The 20,261-nt window shown below is 35.1% G+C and overlaps 1 protein-coding gene across 26 annotated transcripts in view; it reads right to left on the bottom strand.

Moving 5' to 3' along the window:
* MCTP1 (multiple C2 and transmembrane domain containing 1) overlaps positions 1–20,261 on the bottom strand; it is a 490,830-nt gene that overhangs the window by 226,922 nt on the left and 243,647 nt on the right. For all 26 annotated transcript variants that reach the window (XM_074328730.1, XM_074328722.1, XM_074328714.1 and 23 more), the window contains 2 exons: positions 10,642–10,784; positions 4,023–4,102 (listed from right to left, as the gene is read on the bottom strand). In XM_074328730.1, the coding sequence (XP_074184831.1) occupies positions 4,023–4,102; positions 10,642–10,784 (223 nt within the window). The remainder of the gene's footprint in view (positions 1–4,022; positions 4,103–10,641; positions 10,785–20,261) is intronic.

Here is a 20,261-nt window from a genome sequence, read left to right as displayed (position 1 = left end):
GGTTCCAGAAAGGCCATGGAGTTGCTGGAAAGGCCAAGAAACTACAACAGTATTGAGAAACCTATAAGTCCCTTCTCTATGATTTCCTTTTTTTATGTTTATTTTTATTAAATTTATTGGGCTAACTTTAGTTAGTAAAATTACACAGGTATCAAGTGTACAATTCTATAACACATCATCTGTATATTGCATTGTGTGTTCACCACCCAGAGTCAGTTCTCCTTCCATCACCATATATTTGATGCCCCTTACCCTCATCTACCACCCCACTTACTGCCCCCTTACCCTCTGGTAACCACTAAACTATTGTCTGTCTATGAGTTTTTGTTTCTTTGTTTGTTTTGTTCATTTGTTGCTTTCAGTTTTATATCCCACATATGAGTGAAGTCACATGGTTCTTGACTTTTTCTGACTTACTGCGCTTAGCATGATAATCTCAACATTTGAGAGCAAGAAATGTCACAATGGCAGTGTTTCATCTTTTCTTATTCCTGAGTAATATTCCATTGTATATATGTATATGTACCATATCTTGTTTATGCAATCATCTATCAAAGGACAGACAGAAATAATGCCAGCTATTTTATATAAATTTGAGTCCAACAACTAAGTAGGGTCACTTACTGGCCCCTATCTTCCTTTCAGTTCTTAATGAATTTTTTTTCTAAATCAGGAGGATGATATAAAGTAAAGAAATGAGTGGGGAAAAGAGGAAAACACAAAATACAATTTGCTGACATGTATTACTAGACATACCTTAAAAACAATGTATAATTATTTAAAAGACATTCCAATATTTGAAACAATATTTTGGTTGTTTAAACCTATGCCTGAACAATTTTTAGATTCAGAAACACAGGGAAATCAATACTTAGAAGAGTTGATCAATACTTGGAAGACTTTAGAATTAGACAAGCATCTCTGAGGAAAAGATTATGAGTTTCTCAATATTATCTACAATCATTTTTAGAAAATAAGCAAAATACACATTCAACTGACAGTGCATAGGTGATTTCTTTTTTCCATATTTTAATTAATATTGAACAAATAGGGGTTCATGCCCTCCATAAACCTAAGGGACAATGAAAAATTTGGCACCAAACTTGAACCATGAAATGTTTTGTCCTTAGGTCAAGTCTATTCTTGGCTTTAGGCTACAATAAAGGACATGTAGGAAGTACAGAAAAGGCCCTTCTTTTGTCCAGTTTGAGGCCAAATGACCCCTGGCAGACCAATAGGCTGCTACTTAGCTGACTATTACACATATAGGGTTCTACTATTTATATTTCTCTACTCATCTACTTTACAGAAATACAGAGGAGTGATCTGGCCCATTACTCTGCTTCCTGCTTTCCATTATTCCTGTCACATGAGGAAGCATGATCATCTACAACAGACAGGGATGCCTTCTTAAAACCATCAAAGATGTTACAGCTTCCTTTGCAACCCATTTCAGCACTGCTTGACCCTTTCCAAACCATTTTTTCTTCTGTAGTATTAATCTCCTGCAGTATTATCTCCTATATTGAAGTGCATTTAAAAGAAAATTTTAAATAGACTTTTTTACAGCAGTTGTAGGTTCACAGAAAGTTGAGTGGCAAGTCCAGGGAGTCTCCACATTCCTTACGCCCTTACACAGACACTTGCTCCTCTATCAACATCCCACACCAGAGCGGTACATTTGTTACAATCAATGAACCTACACTCAATTACAATTTTCCAGTTGTTAACATTTTACCTTTATCATCCTCTCTTCTCTCTTTATCATCCTCTGTTCTCTCTTGTTTCTTCTCTTTCCATATGTACATATCTATATCTATATCTGCCTCTGTGTCTATAAACTCGAAAGACCTTGGAAAAGTAGTCAGACTGATTTAAACAGCTTCATCAACCATCCTTCATGCCACTGTCCTTTGGTGGCCTCTTGAATTTATCAAAGAAGCTTTGTTGATTACAGAATATTGTATTAAGAGCATGATTTACGATCATTTAGAAACTGAACTAGTGAATATTAGGAGCCATCTCATATTATTGAAAAATAATCCGCACTAGATCCATGTCGTTTCCTTGGAAAAGTTGCTCTTGATTTTGAAAATGTTTATTTTCAGATAGAACTCCCTACCCTCCATCCCCCATTCACCTTGTCACTGGTTCTGTCCCTCTTGGATAGAATATTGCCCCTGCCTTCTCACAGAGGGACTTGTCATCAGTCATTCTAGTTTTTAGTCCATCTTCAATACCAGAGTAGTTTTTCTAAAATGAGTATCTAACATGGAGTACAAACCAGTAAGTAGGAACTGACATTAGTGACTGCTTCTAAAGCCTTAAAAGTAGTATCCAAAAACAATTCACTAGTCTTTATCATGGAAACTTTTATTTGAGGAGTTCATGTAAGTCAGCAGTGTGTCGTATTGTTAATTCTTGGTTGTGATAAGATATTGTATCAAGAGTACTGTATTCTTTAGAATGGGAGAGGTGATTCTTCTGTTACACTGTGCTGGTCATACACCCAATGTAATATATAGATGACATAGTACAGAATTGTACACCTGAAACCTATATAATTTTACTAAGCGTTGTCACCCCAATAAATATAATTAAACATAAAAAAAGCTAATGGATGATATTCTCTTTTTTTAAAATGTATTTTTTTATTTTTCAATCACAGCTAACATACAACACTACACTAGTTTCAGGTGTACAAGAAAGCGAACAGACATCCACACAACTCATGAAGTGATCACCCCAACAAATCCAGCACCCATCAGACATCACATACAGCCATCACAACACTACTCAATATACTCCCTACACTATATAGGCCATCCGTGTTGTTGCAGATTACAAGAGTTCATTCTTTCTTATGGCTGATTAATATTCTGTTGTATATATGTACCACCTCCTCTTTCTCCATTCATCCATTCAAGGGACACCCAGGTTGCCTCCGTATCTTGGCTATTGTAGATAATGCTGCAGTGAGCATATAGATGCATGTCTTTTCAAATTAGTGTTTTGAGTTTCTTAGGATAAATACCAGAATTGGAATTACTGGGTCCGTTTTTGTCTTGTTGTAGCCTTTGTTTTAAAGTTCATTTTGTCTGGTGTAAGTATTGCTCCCCAGCTTCTTTTTTTTCCATTTCCATTTTCATGAAATATCTTTTTTCCATCCCTTTACTTTCAGTCTGTGTGTTTTTTGATCTCAATGAAATGCATTTTTAAAAATGCAAGACCAGGGGCAGCTGATATTCTCAGTTGGTTAGAGCGCGGTGCTCTTAACAACAAGGTGGCCAGTTCGATCCCCAAATGGGCCGCTGTGAACTGCGCCCTCCACAATAGATTGAAACAACTACTTGATTTGTAGCTGATGGGTCCTGGAAAAAAACACTTAAATGAAAAAAACTGCACGCTCATAATTAGGTGCAAGGAATGATTAATATTAGTAATAATAATGTAACTTTACAACTAGTCAAGCAATGATAAACTAATATAACTGAGCAAATATGACCAATCTGCCTCCACTTTAGGGGCATTCCTTGGTAACCTAAGATCACTAGGGATGGCAAAATTAGACTCTACTTAGGCTCGGGTGATAACTGAGTTGCTGTTTTTGGAGCAAAGTGCACATGTTTTATTTCCTATATGGTGATCTAATTCTTAATTTAATTATTATGACTTATAGACATAATTTTATTTATGCCCCACTACAACCATACAAGCGATATGACAGCAATGCATGTGTCTTTTCTTTCTAGATTCCTGGTACTTAGCACTGTGCTAGGGGACAGAGCAGGCACCCAAGGATTTTTCTGTTGAATAGTTGTAGTCAAATGAGATAGGCAGGGAAGATGCTATTATTTCCATCGGGTAGATGAGAAAGAGGTGCTTGAGAAAGGCTGGCTAGCATGAAGGCTCACGCACACATGACAGAATAGCAACTAGAACACAAATGGGCTGATATTTTCTATTACACTGGCCCAGCTTTATCACGAGGTATAGTGATATTACAACAGTTCAAAACCTACCTGTTTAACTCCAACTGTGTGAGATCCAGAAAGGCTGAGCCCATAAAGTCATCCTGTAGTCCGAAATCATAGTCAAATACCTAAGAGGCCAAGAAGATAACATTATTATAAACAATTCCAAAAAAGGTTTAAATGAAAATGTCTTTATTGTAAATATAATCATTCCAAAATAATAAAATTCCTGTTGAATAGTTGTGTGTTGAATTTTTTTATTGTTGTTTTAGGATTTAAAATTTATATGTTTTTGTGCTTTGTAATATTACGGTCTCACAAAACACTCAAAGGAAGTTATGTTTAATTTTTTCCTTAAAATCAATGACTTATATCAAATAGAACTTAAGAAACATGAATACAATAAAATCAAATAAAATAGAGTAAATCATCAAACATGTGGGAAACACAGGCTTAGAATAGTTTCCCCTATTATAGAAGGGCTATTAACATTACTGGGAGGCAAAGTGAGTTGGTGTAAAATTCAACAATTACATCTTCCATACAGGACTATAGTTGATGAGAATATGATTCCAATTTCTTCATGTTTCTCAGGTCATTGAAGATATATTCTATAACATTATAGGACAATGTCATTTAAAAACATAAATAAGTGAAATTTCAGATATTATGACAAAAGTACTTTATAAAGTTCCATGAAGGTTAAATTTTTATTGTTATAAGCTATGATTTGGGAATAATATCAATGTGAATAACAACAATGACACAGAAAGGAAAAGAAAAGAAAAAAGAAAAGAGAAGAAAAGAAACAGGAGAAGAGAATGCATTTCCTCTTTGTGGCAAAACAATGTATCCTGTATCTTCTCTGTGCCCTTCATGGTTCTTATTCATACTATAGTGAATAAGATAGGCACTGTCCCTGACCTCTTGGACCCTACATTTAGCAGCTGAGACAGTCAATAAATACCTAAACAGATACATACAGTTCAGAGCTATGGAGACTAAAGTGTAAGGGGGCATGTTAGGAACTACCATTTTAGACAGGGAGTCCTATCTCAGAGGAAGTGTGTTCATATAGAGACCTCAATGATGAGAATCATTAAGCCATGTTAGTAGAGAAAGAGCACTCCAGGTGGGGGATACGGCAAGCAATTAGCATGTTCAGGGATCATCAAGAAGCCAGGGTGGTTGAAGCAGATTGAGAAAGGTGGAGAGTTGGAGAAACAGCTCAGAGTTAGATCGTTTAGAAACAAAAACAAAAACAAAAAAACTCTAAGTACATGGGAGCTGGCTAACTTTCATCCATTTATTAATTTTCTTATTCATTCCTTCATCCAATATTGACTAAGTACTTATTATGTGCTAGACAATGTGCTGGACATTATGAGTAAACAGTGGTGAGTAAAAATGACATTGTCAATGTCTACAGTATAGTGAGATAGACAGATGTTAAACAAGGAAGTACATAGGTGACATGTCATTACACAATTTGATAGGTTTTGTAAAGAAAAAAATAGGGTCTGCAAAGAAAAAATATTAGTGGAGATCACAGAAACATTTAAGATGGAAAAATGCTACTAGATGAAGTTTAGAGCTGTGTTTCTTGACCTTTCAAGTAGAAAATCTTTGTATTGCACACTGGAGTAAATGAGCGTAAACAGGTTAGGTTGCTTTTGAATGGACAACCCAAGTCATTGACTGTCTGAGATGTGAGAATCCATCAGGCTGAGAGAATCCACAGCCCAGCACTCCTGTGTCCAATTCGTGGTACAATAATTACAAAGCTCAAAGCAAAGGGAACAGTATATACAGCAGCCCTGAATCAGTTACTGTTTTTCCTCTAGTCCAGATGTACTTCAATTTAAACAAACTTTACAGATAAAAAAATCAATATTAAAACAAAAAGATAAATACTTTGCATTACAAAGGAATTCTTAACTTTGAGGAGTCACAAAGGGATTTATTTAAGTAATAAGTTCCCCTAATGCCTTTTAAATTATTCAATTTACAGTCATTTGATTTACATACAACCTTTCAGGAGTACATTTGTTGTAGAAAGTGCAGCACTCCTGTAATAAATATTCTCCTTGATCAATTACACTTCTGAGCTTTAGTTATCCACTCAGTGACATATCACATAAACATACTGCACATTTCATGTGACTGACACCTCGGTATTTCCAAGTGGCTGCCGTAGTGTATTTTGCAACATAAAATTTACACCAAAAATTAGAGAAATTTCTCTTGTGCAATCTCTTCTAATTGTATTACCCAAAGTCTTACAATCTTGGGGATACTATAGTGACATTTAATCAATGAGAACACCTGGGTGCATCCATACATGTGAAGTGGACAGCTGTGAACCCAGTGAATTGATTAGTGTAGACAACCCAACCGGGTGATTCAACATTCAAACTGTCTTTACTCTCATAACAAGAGTCTTTCCTACTGTCCCAATGCTGATGTTTACTTTAGTTCTCAATTCCTATTAGTCAGCAAAGACAAACATGGGAAAGAATGGAAACATCAGAATTCATTCTTTAATGAAATTATTTGCTATGCTACTTGATTCCAAGCTTTATAAACTATTTGTCAAAGGGAGCATTGCAGAGCATAGAAAAGAGATAAAACGAGAAAGGTATGCCCACTGTAGTAACAACAAGCACATTTAACACTGATTATTGTTTATTCTATGTTTACTATACATTAGGCACAGTGATAAATACATTACAAATATTTTTTAATTTAATTCTTACACAACTCAGTGAACAAGGTATTGTTTCCATTTTTCACGTAAGGAATCCAAAGTTTAAAAAGTTTATGTTACTTGCCCCTAAATCCCAGATTGGAAGAGATTCATGCATTTAGGAAGCATTTTTGAACTATGCAAGAAAAAAAACATCCAAGGTAATACTAACTTTGGAATAATTTTTGGGGGGTGCTCTATGGTTTATGGCTGTAAACATATTTCCATTCTAACTCTTCAGTTATTTCCATTTAAATGTCTAGAAAAGTGACTTTCTACTCAAGCAGTGCATCAGAGCAAACTACTGTGGTTTGAAAATACAGAAACATGGAGTCTACCTCAGAGGTCCTGAATCAGAATCTTTAGGGGAGAGATATGGAAATTTCAATTCTTTACAACTTTCTGGATAATTCTGATGTACAGCCAGGGTTGTGGACCGCTGGTATAGGACATTCTTTTAGGGCCCTTAAAACCTACTGAGGAACAATATTTTAGATAGGGCAGTAATGTGGTCCTTAACTGGAACCAAGCTTAAATTACCTTTTAAATTTTACATCTTAACTCAGTCACATGGCCCCACCCAAAGTATTTTCCAAATTATCAAAATTGTTCTATTATTTAGAAGAGCACTCCAATTTAATACCCAGATTTCTAGCTCATGGTAAGGCCAAACAAGCAACCATTTACACAAACATTTTCCCTTCATATCACTTCTATCCCTTCCACTGTAATTCTGGGAGTTCACTGTGTACCTTGGATAACATTATCAGTGAAATGACAATGGGGAATTTCAATTCAGTTCAGTGGAAATGCATGCTGACTTTATCTGATTATTTAAGATGTGTGCCAGACCATCTCTGAGGACACAGAGCAGGCTCCCGTGGCTCCTGTCTCAATTAGAAGTACAGCATTTTCATTCCCCGCTTCTACTGCTACCTTATTATAAATAGTTTTGCAAGCCCATTCCTCCATGCAAGTTTTCACTGCCCCCTCTTACTGTAAAGTCATTCAGAATTGAAGGAATATTCTCTTTTCATTAAAACTAAAAGCTATATGAATTCCAACCAATTGGAAAGTGTACTCATATTTATTTTGTATAGATTATTTAAAAATGACAGTTCCAGGATTTTTTGGGGAAAAAAAATTTGTTTGTACTAGAAATGGTACAAGCACTGCTACTTTAATGTGATTTTATAAACTTGGCTCAGAACTAAATTGTGTTTCCCTTGGTAAACTTGGTATTGATAGAAATCAGATATCAAGGTGCACATGGACCTCTTTTTCCTTTAATTAGAAATTGGAAGGTAGTTCACTTAATGTTTTCTAACCATATACTTCCTGGATACATTTTCATATTACGTGTCACTACAGAATTGGTTAGTCCCTACAAAATCTTTCAAGCAAGATTAATCTCCCATCATGGAAGATGTGGGCGTCATATTAAAATCGAGTCAGTCAATCACACAGGGTTACATAGTGACAATGAAAAAGGTGCAATTTTCATAAAATTCTGGCAACTTAAAATACAAATTCCACCACTGTATTTTATTTAGGTTTTCATGTGTCCAAGGTTAGGCAAAAAGTAGATCACCAAAAAATGAAAAAGTTAAGCTAAAAGTTAGAAATTTTTCTCAAAAGAAGCCCTATGCAATGAACAGAAAATGAAAATCAAATGAAAACACATCAAAGCATATTGAAAATTATAATGCAATACATAAAATAAAATATTGTAATTTTCTGTTTGGATTAATATTTGAGAGGCCAGTATGATTTCTATTTAACTGAATCATTTTTTCTTACGTAGAAATGTAAAATAGTGGCAAATTTTTTACAATTCACCATGTATCTTCTATATAACAAAGTGAAGCTGTGACTACTTAATTTTGCACACTGAAAACTCAAAGTGGTACACAAACGAACAAAAACCACCCTTGGATTCTCTCTCCTCGCTTCTTGGCTCACAGTGTCATTAACCAAGCCTTCTGGCCTGCATGTAGTGTCACCGTCTCTCCATTTACAGTACAGGTATATATGTGTATATATTCTTGCTCTCTCAAACCAAAACCAATCTTTTCCATCATTTTTTTCCTGTGAACTTCAGATTTTTGTTTGTTTTGGGGTCTATTAAGATATTCCTTTTGAAATACACATTTTGATATTTGGGTTTTTACATAGATGAATATTCTTCTTGAACACAAGCAAATAGCAACAGAATGCAACCAACACCTACTGTAATTTTAGGAAGTTCACTTGTAACCCTTCTAAAGACTGGTGACTCACGTGATTCTGTCATAGAGTAATGTCCTATTAAAGATACAGATCCACCAGAGGGTAAGGGGGGTGGGGGATGGGGGGTGGGAGATGAAGGTAAGGGGGATCAAATATATGGTGATGGAAGGAGAACTGACTCTGGGTGATGAACACACAATGGGATTTATAGATGATGTAATACAGAATTGTACACCTGAAATCTATGTAATTTTACTAACAATTGTCACCCCAATAAATTTAATAAAAAATAAAAATAAAAAAGATACAGATCCACAGCAAAAGTAAATAAAAGTAAGCTCTTTTCCTTCCCTGATTTTTCTCTTAAGGGACATGAAACGCGATCCAAATGGCCCAGGGCTATCGTTATCAACATGTGCTTTCCTTTCCTGTGAATTTTCTTCATGACTGCAACTGCTCTAACTCATCTCATCTAAGCCTCCCTAGAAATAAAATTTCTGTTACATCCCACTTGTCTTTTTCAATTCCTTTTTTCATCCCCTATCTCAGTTCTTTATTATGAAGGTATTTTCTTTTTTCTCATATAGGTATTTCTTGCTCTCTAGAAGTGAGGAGCAGGGGAGAAACGTCTCTGACTATGAAGGTCTTCCCTTTGGTTAAAGGAGGGTTGGCTATGAATGCTCTCACATTTGTAATTGTTATGCCATCACATACTATATGAGACAGTTCATTAATTCTATTTAATTAATTTCCTTTAGCCAGTGTCCACCTGACACTATTTATTATGTAAATACGGGTCTATTCTTCCCATAATAAATTCTAGAAACTTATCAACACTGTACTTAGGAAATGCTCTGTTCATTGATCATATAAACCATCATGCTATGACTTTAATAAAATCTTGGCTACTTTTTCCTTTCTGTGGAGAAGAAAACCAACTGGAAGCAATATAAATGAAGAGTTGAGGAGAAGGAGAATGCACAGAGATTGCTGAAAGAGTAATATCAGATGTGGGGCTCATGTGTCACTTTCGACAACTCAGAGAAGAGAATGGGGTGTGTGCGATATTTAGTAAAAGCAGAAAAAGTTCAGTCACGGAACAGGTAGTCACAACACAGCAGTCAAAAGGAATATATATACCTAGAGATATGAACTAAAGGGAAGTCAGGTATAAAACAAAACAAAACAAGGAATTAAGGTGGTAACACTTTCCTTAAATTCTTCTTTAAAAAAAAACACTACATCAAACTAGAGGAAAGACTTTTTTTTCATCTTTGGTAATATAGTAGAGACAGGAATATTTCTCCCCCTATTATCGTACCCCCTCTTGTTTTCCAAGTAAAGCATTTTATAGGATATAATTCTTAAACGGAAAGACTAGATTCTGTGTAAGCTTTCCATCTTGCCAGATTATATGGGGACTTGTTTTCATATGTTCCCAAAATGCACTAAATCAGTTGACTGCACAGAGCAGGAGGAGAGGGACCTCATAATCCTCCTAAATGACTGGGAGGAGAACATGCTCCTACTAGCTCCCCCTCCTCTGTCTCACTTTATCACAGCAACAGATTAGAAGTGCATAGCAGAATATATCTCTGCTGAAAATCTTGTCCGACAGAGAGACATAATAAAAAAACACGAAACGGAATTTTACGTCAGATTGCATTAGGGAGAAACAAATAAATGACTTACCTTTACATACAATGGTTCTCTAAGATGTTCCACAAGAACGCAAGCTTTCTCCTCCCACACAGGATTGAGGTTCTTGTATATTATTTTACTTCTAAAAACTTCTTTTCCTCCAATTTTAAACTTCACGTATGGATCACTTGTACCTGTTAAATAGATACAGATTGACCTGTGTTAATCATGCCTTTCTATGGAAGCCAGAGAACAGCTCATCTGAACACCAGAACATATTTCAAGGAATAAAAGTTAAACAAAGCTTATCACATGAGAAAATAAGGATTAAGTGTTGTTGTTTTTAATTTTCCTTAAATATTGAAATGGCAGTAAATTATATTATTATTATTATTATTATTATTATTTACTTAATACTGTCACCCTGTCTTGGTATTTATGAATCTCTGTTGCATGCTGCATATGTAAATATAATTCACGCTATAAATGATAAGAGTAATCTGACATTTCTCTTGGTGTCATCTGATCAACCATAAAAAAGGCTGATCCATGATCTTGGCTGATTTAACTCGTTTTAGGTATATATGATGTCAAAATTTTATACTAATTTTATACTAGTCTAATGGGCTTAGGAAAGGTGAGTCTCAAATTGAACTTCAGTTTTACCCTTGGTCTTACATTCTCTTGCTCGGAAGTTTCAATTTTAGAATGTCACGAAGGCATGAAGGTCTCAGAGGAACACATCAGGAAGAAGGAGATAACTGTTTATTGAACAATCTGGATACTTCATGTTAGCTCTTAACACCTCCCAAGCTCCCAAAGATGATAAAGAAAATCAGTCAAGTAAGTGGCTCATGAACACACGGCTAGCAAGAGATGGAGTTAGGACTCCTACCAAGGCTGTTTGACTCCAATGCCTGTGCTTTTTCTACTACACTGGCAAGAGGGAAGGGCTTTACAGAAGTACATGTATATTATACTATTTCTCATTTTGACTGATGAATGAGTCCATTCTTGATCTAATGAGCCTATGCTGTAATTAAGAATTCCTAGAAAATGGATATCAGTGACATCCCCAAGTAAATCATTCCAGTGTATGACAACTTTCATCCTCAGGAAATAATTCTTTATATAAGGCCCAACTCCCTTATAGTAAAACTTTGTTTAATTTTTCTGCTGTGTCCAAACTGATGCTATACTTGGTAACTATGATCTATATGACTTAAAGAAAACTGTGAGTGGGGCTCTGAAAATTGTAAAGTCCCATGTGTTCGGCATTACAATTATGATGCCGACTTCTACAAACTCACTATCCATATCCCTCTTCAACACTCTACTCACCTCAATGACAAATAAATATCTATGCTAAACATAAGGATTGCATGATAGGATTTGGCTTTTCTTATTTAATCACTTGGGGGCTCTCTCAAAACCCTCCACATTCCCCAAATAAATACCTCGGTTTTTGTAAGCTTCGACATGGGTATAATAAAATAATGATCCCAATTTTTCATTGTGAAACTCCCATTTGGGCAATTTGATTTTATCATAATGATACAAACTTTAAAATAATATTTATAAATGTAAATGCAGACTATTACATGGTAACCTGCTATGTAATGTATTCTTTAGGGGACTCAATGCAACCAAAATGTTTACTAGGAGTTAAAATGGCGATTTTAACACAGTGGTTCCCAACTAGGGCTGGGGAACCTGAGGATTCAGAGTGTTACAGCACATATATTGAGGTATGGACCCATTTTTACCTTCCCAGTCATGCCTCAGATCAAGCTATTGTCTTTGATTGGTGAAAATCATATGTTCAACCACTACTACCACCTGCTAAAATATAATAAGCTCCATAATATCAGAGCCTTTTTGGTCCCTGTTTTTTAAATCTTCAGCACTTAGTACAGAATCAGACATATTGTTTGTCCTCAATAAACATTTGGTGTGACTGAAGGACTTAATGATAACGCTGTGGCTGGTAGACCTCCCCTCCTGCTGACTTTTGTCATCTCCACTGGGATATCTAATAGACATCCCAATTTTAACATGTCTAAAGCTTAAGTCTTGATCCTCTCTCCTGCTAAGCCTGCTTCTCCTTCAGGGTTTGTCAGGTCAGTTAATGGCTCCGAATGTGACAGTTGCTCAAGCGAAACACCCGGAAAATTATTCTTGATAGCTCCTTCTTCTCCATTCTGTGCACTACTAAGTCCAATTAATTCTCCTCTAAAATACACCTGGGATCTTACCTTCTCTGTCTCACTCTGGTTAAGCCACCATGATTTCTCTGCTGTCCTACTATAACAATATCCTCCTACCTGGACACTACATCTTCTGTGTCCCCCTCCATTAATGCTCCATAAAACAGCCAGACTGATTACTTATTTATTTATATTTTAATTAAATTTATTGGTTGATATTGGTTAATAAGATTATATAGGTATCAGATGTATAATTCTATAACACATCATGTATATATTGCCTTGTGTGCTTACCACCCAAAGTTTAGTCTCCTTCCATCACCATATATTTGACACCCTTTTCAACTTCCCCCCCACCGTCCTTCCCCTCTAGTAACCACCATACTGTAGTCTGTCCCAATGAGCTTTTTGTTTGCTTATTTGTTTTGTTTGTTCTTTTGCTGCTTTCTGTTTTATATTCCACATGAGTAAAATTATATGGTTGTTGTCCTTTTCCCAGACTGACCTCTTAAAAAAGCAAATTCAATCTTCCCCCTTATTTGCTTAACACTTCTCAACAGCTTTCAACTCTACCTACAATAAAATCCAAAATATGTTACATGGTATATAGCACTTGCCATTTCTCCAACTTCAATTCTGGGCCCTTACTATGTTCCAGCTCCCCTGTCACTGAAAATTATTTTCTGTTTCCAGTCTTTGCATATTCTAGCTAGCCTTTCTGCTTGAAAAGCCCCTCCCTCCCATTTCTCTTCTCCTCTTGCCTGGCTGACACTTCATTATCCTCCAGGTCCCACTTTAAATTTGCTCAGGGATGTCTTTCTCAACCTCCCAGTTGGAAATAGATATACTTGTAATTTTCTCTTGGCATTTACTTTGTAGTACTAATCATTATGTTACTTATAGGTTAGTTTGTGTATCTACCTGTTTACTGTGTGGATTTTCCCATTGGCAATGGGTCCCATTAGGGCCACGGGCTCTGCCCTAAGACATGGCACGCAATAAACATTTGTTAAATGGATGAGTAAATGAATGACTGTAGAGTTTACAGTGTACAGAGTACTATTAAATACATCCTCAAAGACTCTATGAAGATGGTGAAAGCATATGTTATCAAACTATATTGCAGGTGAGAAAGAATTGGAGATTCAATGTGACTTGCTCCAAATCACAAGTAAGCTAGAAAATATTGTAACAGTATGGAAGGCAAATTTAGACTTTCAGAATCCAAATGCAATGTTCCTTCTACTCAGCCTTTTAAGGAAATCTGAACAGACCCATATTTTCTTTCTTTTGCTCTAAAACACCATTATAGAATTATTATGTAACGACGTTGAATAATCATTTAGATACTACAAATAATACTAATATTGACAAGTAAGTTATTCTGGTCTACAAAACTCTCCCACTTATTATTTGTTTAATCACTCTATATCTCTGTGAGTCTACTATTGTCTCCAGTCACAGATTAGAGAACTCAGCAAGGTTAAGTTGCATGCCCAAATCAGACTAGAACTCAAATCTGGAGACCAGTCTAGTTACAGGATTTTTTTTGGGGGGCGGGCACATCATCACAAAACATTCACCATTTCAGGGTATAACAATCCTCCATTTCTTTAGTTTAAAATAAGTATGAATAACTCTTTTACATGAAAAGTGATTTCAAGAAATGTGGCTTTGTGTTTCTTAGTAGCACACTCTATTTAGTCCGGCTATTATGTAAAAACACTGACATAACTTTTAGTAATTTTGCACAGAAAGCTATACACTCAAAAGTAAATTTTTTAAAGAAGCAATTTGTTTCTTGCTCCTCCCCAGAAACAGTTCCCTAACCGCTGTAGAGTTTAACTGTCAAAATCCCCTTACAGTTTGGTACAATTGGTTCTTAGAATCCTGCTGGCTGATTGGCTAGGTCTTGACGGAAGAACTTAAATTACAAAAGGGAACCTAGATCATTCTAGCTAACATTTATTGAGCACTTTCTATATCAGACGCACCATGACACCTAACAGCACATGATTGTGAGTTGACAGTTGAAACAACTATAGCACGGACCAGGTAAGTAAATTCCCCAAAGTCACACAGTTAGGATGCTAAGACTTGAACTTAATTGCTATGCTAGGCCACCTCCAAGAAGAACATTTTTCATGACTGGTGTCATATCCGTGATGCCATTTGAGGAGGTAAATACCCAATGGCCTGAGTAAATAACTATCTAGCGAACAAGAGTAGGCCTAAGGGTTAAGTTAGGAATTAGGGACAGATTTTTGAGTCTGTGACAGGCAAAAAAGATCTCAGGGATTGATATGAGAGAGTGAGGCTGTTTTTAGGGACTCTGAAAACACATGATGATAATAAAATATTTTATAAACAAGTGGCTTTGGCCACAGGATGACCTGGATTCAATATGGTAAATACGTTAGCAAATTTCATAGTCATAAGTACAGAAGAAACAGATCCATGTACACACTCATGGTGAGTCAGTCATTGACTTTCCTCACTTTGTTTTGAATTTGCTACATTTCTCTCTTTCCAACCATCACTGAGAGCCCTCTGCGTGCTATTACTAAAATTTAATAGTTTTTAATAGTCCAGCTTCTTTAAGGAATTTCTAATTGTCTCCAAGTTCTTAATTTAGAGGACCTTTAGTGACTTAGAGTCCTTAACAGTTCAAGACCTTCAGTGTGTGGTTCCAACTTAGGGAACTGGAGACATTGTTTTAATTTAGGGTTAGTAAAAGATTCGTATCTAATTCTCTAATCTTCTATGCTTGACAGTGTTTGTCCAACTTTATTTTATAAAGGTATTATCTGGTGGTATTAACAGGTATTATCTGCTTTTTGAAAAAGGAGTCCTGAGGTCAAGTGTGTTTGGAAAATTCTGTTGTAGAGCAAAATGAAATAGATTCATTTTCTATAGCCTTTCAATAACTGAATGACTCTCCAAGAAGGGTATATGACTTGTGGTATTTACCAGGCTTTTTTGACCATGGGGCCTACTTCGTTTTAGTACGTATTTCAATACTAGTAATCCCTGATCACTCTATGGGAAATGCTACCTTGTTGTATTTCATAGATAAGGAAGTGCCACATGTTTGGGGTTTTTTTAAATTTTATTATTATAATAGACTTTCCAGTGAAATGAAGGAATTTCATTACAATAAACCCCCCCAAAATCAAAGGCACTAACACATGATTAATCTTTAATGAATATATTATAGAAAATAGATTTAGTTTGCTGATTCAAAAACTCAAAAAATTAATAAATTTACCTGCCTGGGCTGTTTTGTTGCAATATTGCATTTAACCACAAGATGGCACTAACACTTACCAAATTATTGCATGGCCTGTGGTTCAGCTATTCAGTTATTTCTACTGCACACATTTGGTTCTCAGGCATTTTCTCATGCTTTCTTGTTATTAGCTGAACTATAACCCTCATTAAAACATTTCTTATGGTGGTAATGAAATGAAAACAGGACAAATAAATATGGGAGAAGAAAGTAGGAAGCTAAAAAATTCAGACTTTATTATTACTGTGTTTCCCCGAAAATAAGACCTAGTCAGACCATCAGCTCTAATGCATCTTTTAGAGCAAAAATTAATATAAGATCTGGTCTTATTTTACTATAATATAAGACTGAGTCTTATAATAAATATATAATATAAGACCAGGTCTTATAATATTATGTAATATAAGACCAGGTCTTATATTAATTTTTGCTCCAAAAGACGCATTAGAGCTGATGGTCCGGCTAGGTCTTGTTTTTGGGAAAACACGGTGATATCATATTCAAGACCAACCTTTCAACATTCATTTTATGAGACAGTATTAACTTCAGAATTTATTTTTAAACATTAATCATATTATTTTATAATTGTTAATTCTATGCTTCAAAAATTCTAGAGTATTCTAGACCTAGGGAATATCAATTGTCTATTTCTGTACCGTAAGATCAAATGGTTTAAAAAAGTAGAATTAGATGGTTTGTATAATGTTTTCTCATGTAGTAAAGGATACCGTGAACATGTCATATATACGTATATATAAACATATATACATATATATATATATATACACGTATACACACACACACACACACACATGCTGGGGGTGCCAAAAAAATGTATACATATGACTTGTATTCATCTTTTGTTATCAGTATATATTGAGTATTACAATTTTAATATAGTTTTATACTTTCTTAAAATGTGTATACATATTTTTGGCACTGTGTGTGTGTGTGTGTGTGTGTGTGTGTGTGTGTCTCAGGACACTGATGAGCACGTCTACATTTTATGTGATTGGTTAGCCTTTAATGTAACTTAAGTCCAACATAGAACTAAACTTTGAATGGGTCTCCCTTTGTGCAGCAATAAACACAGCAAACACAAGATGGCAGGGTCTCTTTCTTTAAAATAGGATTAAAGATATTTGAAATGCAAATAGCCATCTAATGCTGAGTCTCCTGGTTTTCATTCTCAGCGTAAATAACTCTCCTGGTTAAAATGTTTAAATTAATTGTATTCCAAACCTAGTATGTAATAAAACGGAAACAGCTACTTCTATTTCGGGGACGTATAATTATTCAATAATGTTAACTCCTTATCAAAAACAATGCCAAACTGAAACTGAGTCTCCAAGAAGGAGGAGAAAAAAAGCTGGATCTACAGATGTCGAGATGAACAAACTGACTCCATCTTTGTAAGCCCCCCACTTTCTCTTTTCTTGCTTTTACTTTGATTGGCCTAACTGCTCCGACCAGCAAACACAGGCCTTGTAGTTAATGATAAGCTATGTTCTGTAAGCCCACACAATATATGCATAACGATTCCTGTCAGTAACGGCCAGAAAGGAGTAACAACCGAGACAAATATCACAGTGGTGTTAGCATCAGTGCTAAGCAATTATTCACCAGGAGACCACCAGCAGGGATGGTTCCTGGCTTGTACTGCATTCTTTGTCCCTTTGTCTCCTTAATCATTAGCAGTTCAACTATACTATCAAACATTTACTGTAACAACTATCTAGCAGAGGAGACTAACCTGCACAGAACTGTCAAGGTCATCTGTCTGCTCTGATACTACATCCCTCTATGTAAATTACGCTATAATAAATTCTATTATATGCTATGGAGTTGCCTGTTTTGTGTTTGGTCTGAAGTTTGCTTTAAGGTTTGGTGGTCACTGACCTCTGCTCCACATTCAGACAGAGGAGGAGGAAGAGAAAAAAAGGAAAACAGAGGACAACAAAAGAGAGAAAAAAAACAAGTGAATATAAATAGTAAGTGTGGCCAGTTAAAAATAATTCAAATTTAAGCTAACCTTGATTTTCTTGGAGATATCCATTTTTCTACAAGTATCTAAAGGTACCTTTATTGCCCAAATGCAACCAAGAAGGTAACTTTGTATGGTTAGGTTCTTTACACTTCAAAGAGGCCTGTAAAAACAGTGATGTTCAAAGCATACGCAGAGCAACAGATTGTCTTAACATAATTTTCACTAATAATTTAAAAATCTTCAAAACAGGTGCCACATTTAAGTGTTAAAATCATTTCCTTAAGCTCTCCCATTCCTTCCTCATTTTTTGTGGGAGATTTCTAATTCCCTACATTGGAAATATTACATGGAAATACTAAATGACTAAACATATTAAAATTCAAACACAAGAGGTTTATAATCGCATGTGCCTTAATGTAATAACAGTAAACTAACATTTTTTCCATAATGATGAATATGAATATTCCACCGATTTTTATATTTCTGGTTAATGACATTACCACGATACAGTACATAGATGAATTAGACATACTGTGAGAAAATGCAGTATAGAACTAAATCAAGCAAATTTCTTTCTGTGAGGAGTAGAAGGAACTTCCAAACACATGGGATACAGAATGTGTAAATAACAGGCATAGACTATTGGTTTTTATGAGTAATTTTTTGGCTTTTTTATCCTCTGATAAATGCAGAGTCCAGGATATGCAAGAAAAAGTATGTATGTTGAATTTGGGATAAATATGGCTTATTCAAGTTCCTTTTTATACATGGTATAAATTACAGGTGGTATCTACATGCAATTTGCTGATAACTTCTGGAAGTTTAGGTAAAGTAAAATATAGAAAAGGGAGTTTCTTACATTTTTTCACACTGATTTTGACAAGTATTGCTTTAAATTTGAATGTAAATTGTATATTAATCTATGACATAAGAGCAACTACATTAGAGAAGAGTGTGTTAGATGTCATTTTTTCTAAAGGGCTTTATTCTCATCACCTCCAGGAGCTCCCTCTATGACCAGTAATGCACTGACTCTGTAGATACAATATATATTCCTCATAATTAAAAAATGTTTTTTTACTCAAAGAGAAACAATTTTGCCTGGGATTCTGAAATATGTCACTGTGTTTATAAGGCCATCTTAACAAAAACAAAAACATCAAATATAAAAAAATTTTAAACATTTTTAAAAAGTACTTTAATTTTCCTATTAAAAAAACCAAAAAACTAGAATATCAAGAAATTATACCTAAAGTATCTATACTCTCCTTAATCCTTTTTCTGCTGGCTTTCCCAATACTTTTCTGAAATTGTTTCCCTGAGTGTAACCAGTAACTTTCAATCACCAATTTTAATGGCCTTTTCTTAGAGTTCAGCCCTCATTGAGTCACATTTAATGTTAATTACACAGACTCTGGAATTTTCTTCTTTTTGGATTCCGTGACTCTTCTCACAGTAAGTAGTCCTAATGTGAAAAGAATATTGGCCAGAGTCAGTTTTGCTTCTTATAGGGAGTGTGGTCTTAGAAAAGTTATTTAATCTCTCTTATCTATAGCTTTTTAATCTTTAAAATGAGGAGATTTCCCCAAATTTCTCTGAGGACAGTCAAAGATCTCTGATAACATTTCACTTACATGCCTTTGACAGAGAATGAGCCACTCCACATAAATGATTTTTCCAGGAAACTAAAAATGGCCATGCCAAACACCAAGACCTGTTTTATTAATGCATTTGAAAGAAATATACCTAAAATGTATTTTATTTTTCTCAGTTTTTGGTAAATAGTAAATGCAATTTTTAAAAAAAGTGTGACAGAGCATCATTTGTTGATTATGTACGTCTGGGAAATTATCATCAAGGTTCTAGGAACACACAGCTAAATTTGTAGAAAATGAGTGAAATAGAAATAGAATAGAAATATTTCAATTTCTGAAACTCCCAACTGAATGCTGCTGAAAGTCAGAAGCTATTTCTCTTATCATAGACATTTTCCCCATAGATATTTCTACAATCTGTTTAGTCTACACATTCTTTTTGTTTTGTTTTTTGCTTCATACCTTTCAGTTTAGAGTTGTTATAAACTTAACAATAGTATTATTGCTGCTACTATATATGCCGGTGGACAAAACATGGCTGTTAAAATATAACAAGTCAAAAGTGATTTGAGGTGTAAGGAGCCTGAATTCCT

Source organism: Rhinolophus sinicus, linkage group LG03, assembly GCF_036562045.2.
Source record: "Rhinolophus sinicus isolate RSC01 linkage group LG03, ASM3656204v1, whole genome shotgun sequence".
NCBI classification, from domain to species: domain Eukaryota; kingdom Metazoa; phylum Chordata; class Mammalia; order Chiroptera; family Rhinolophidae; genus Rhinolophus; species Rhinolophus sinicus.
The sequence above is the reverse complement of the archived record's forward strand: the minus strand, read 5'-3'. Positions and strand labels throughout refer to the sequence as shown.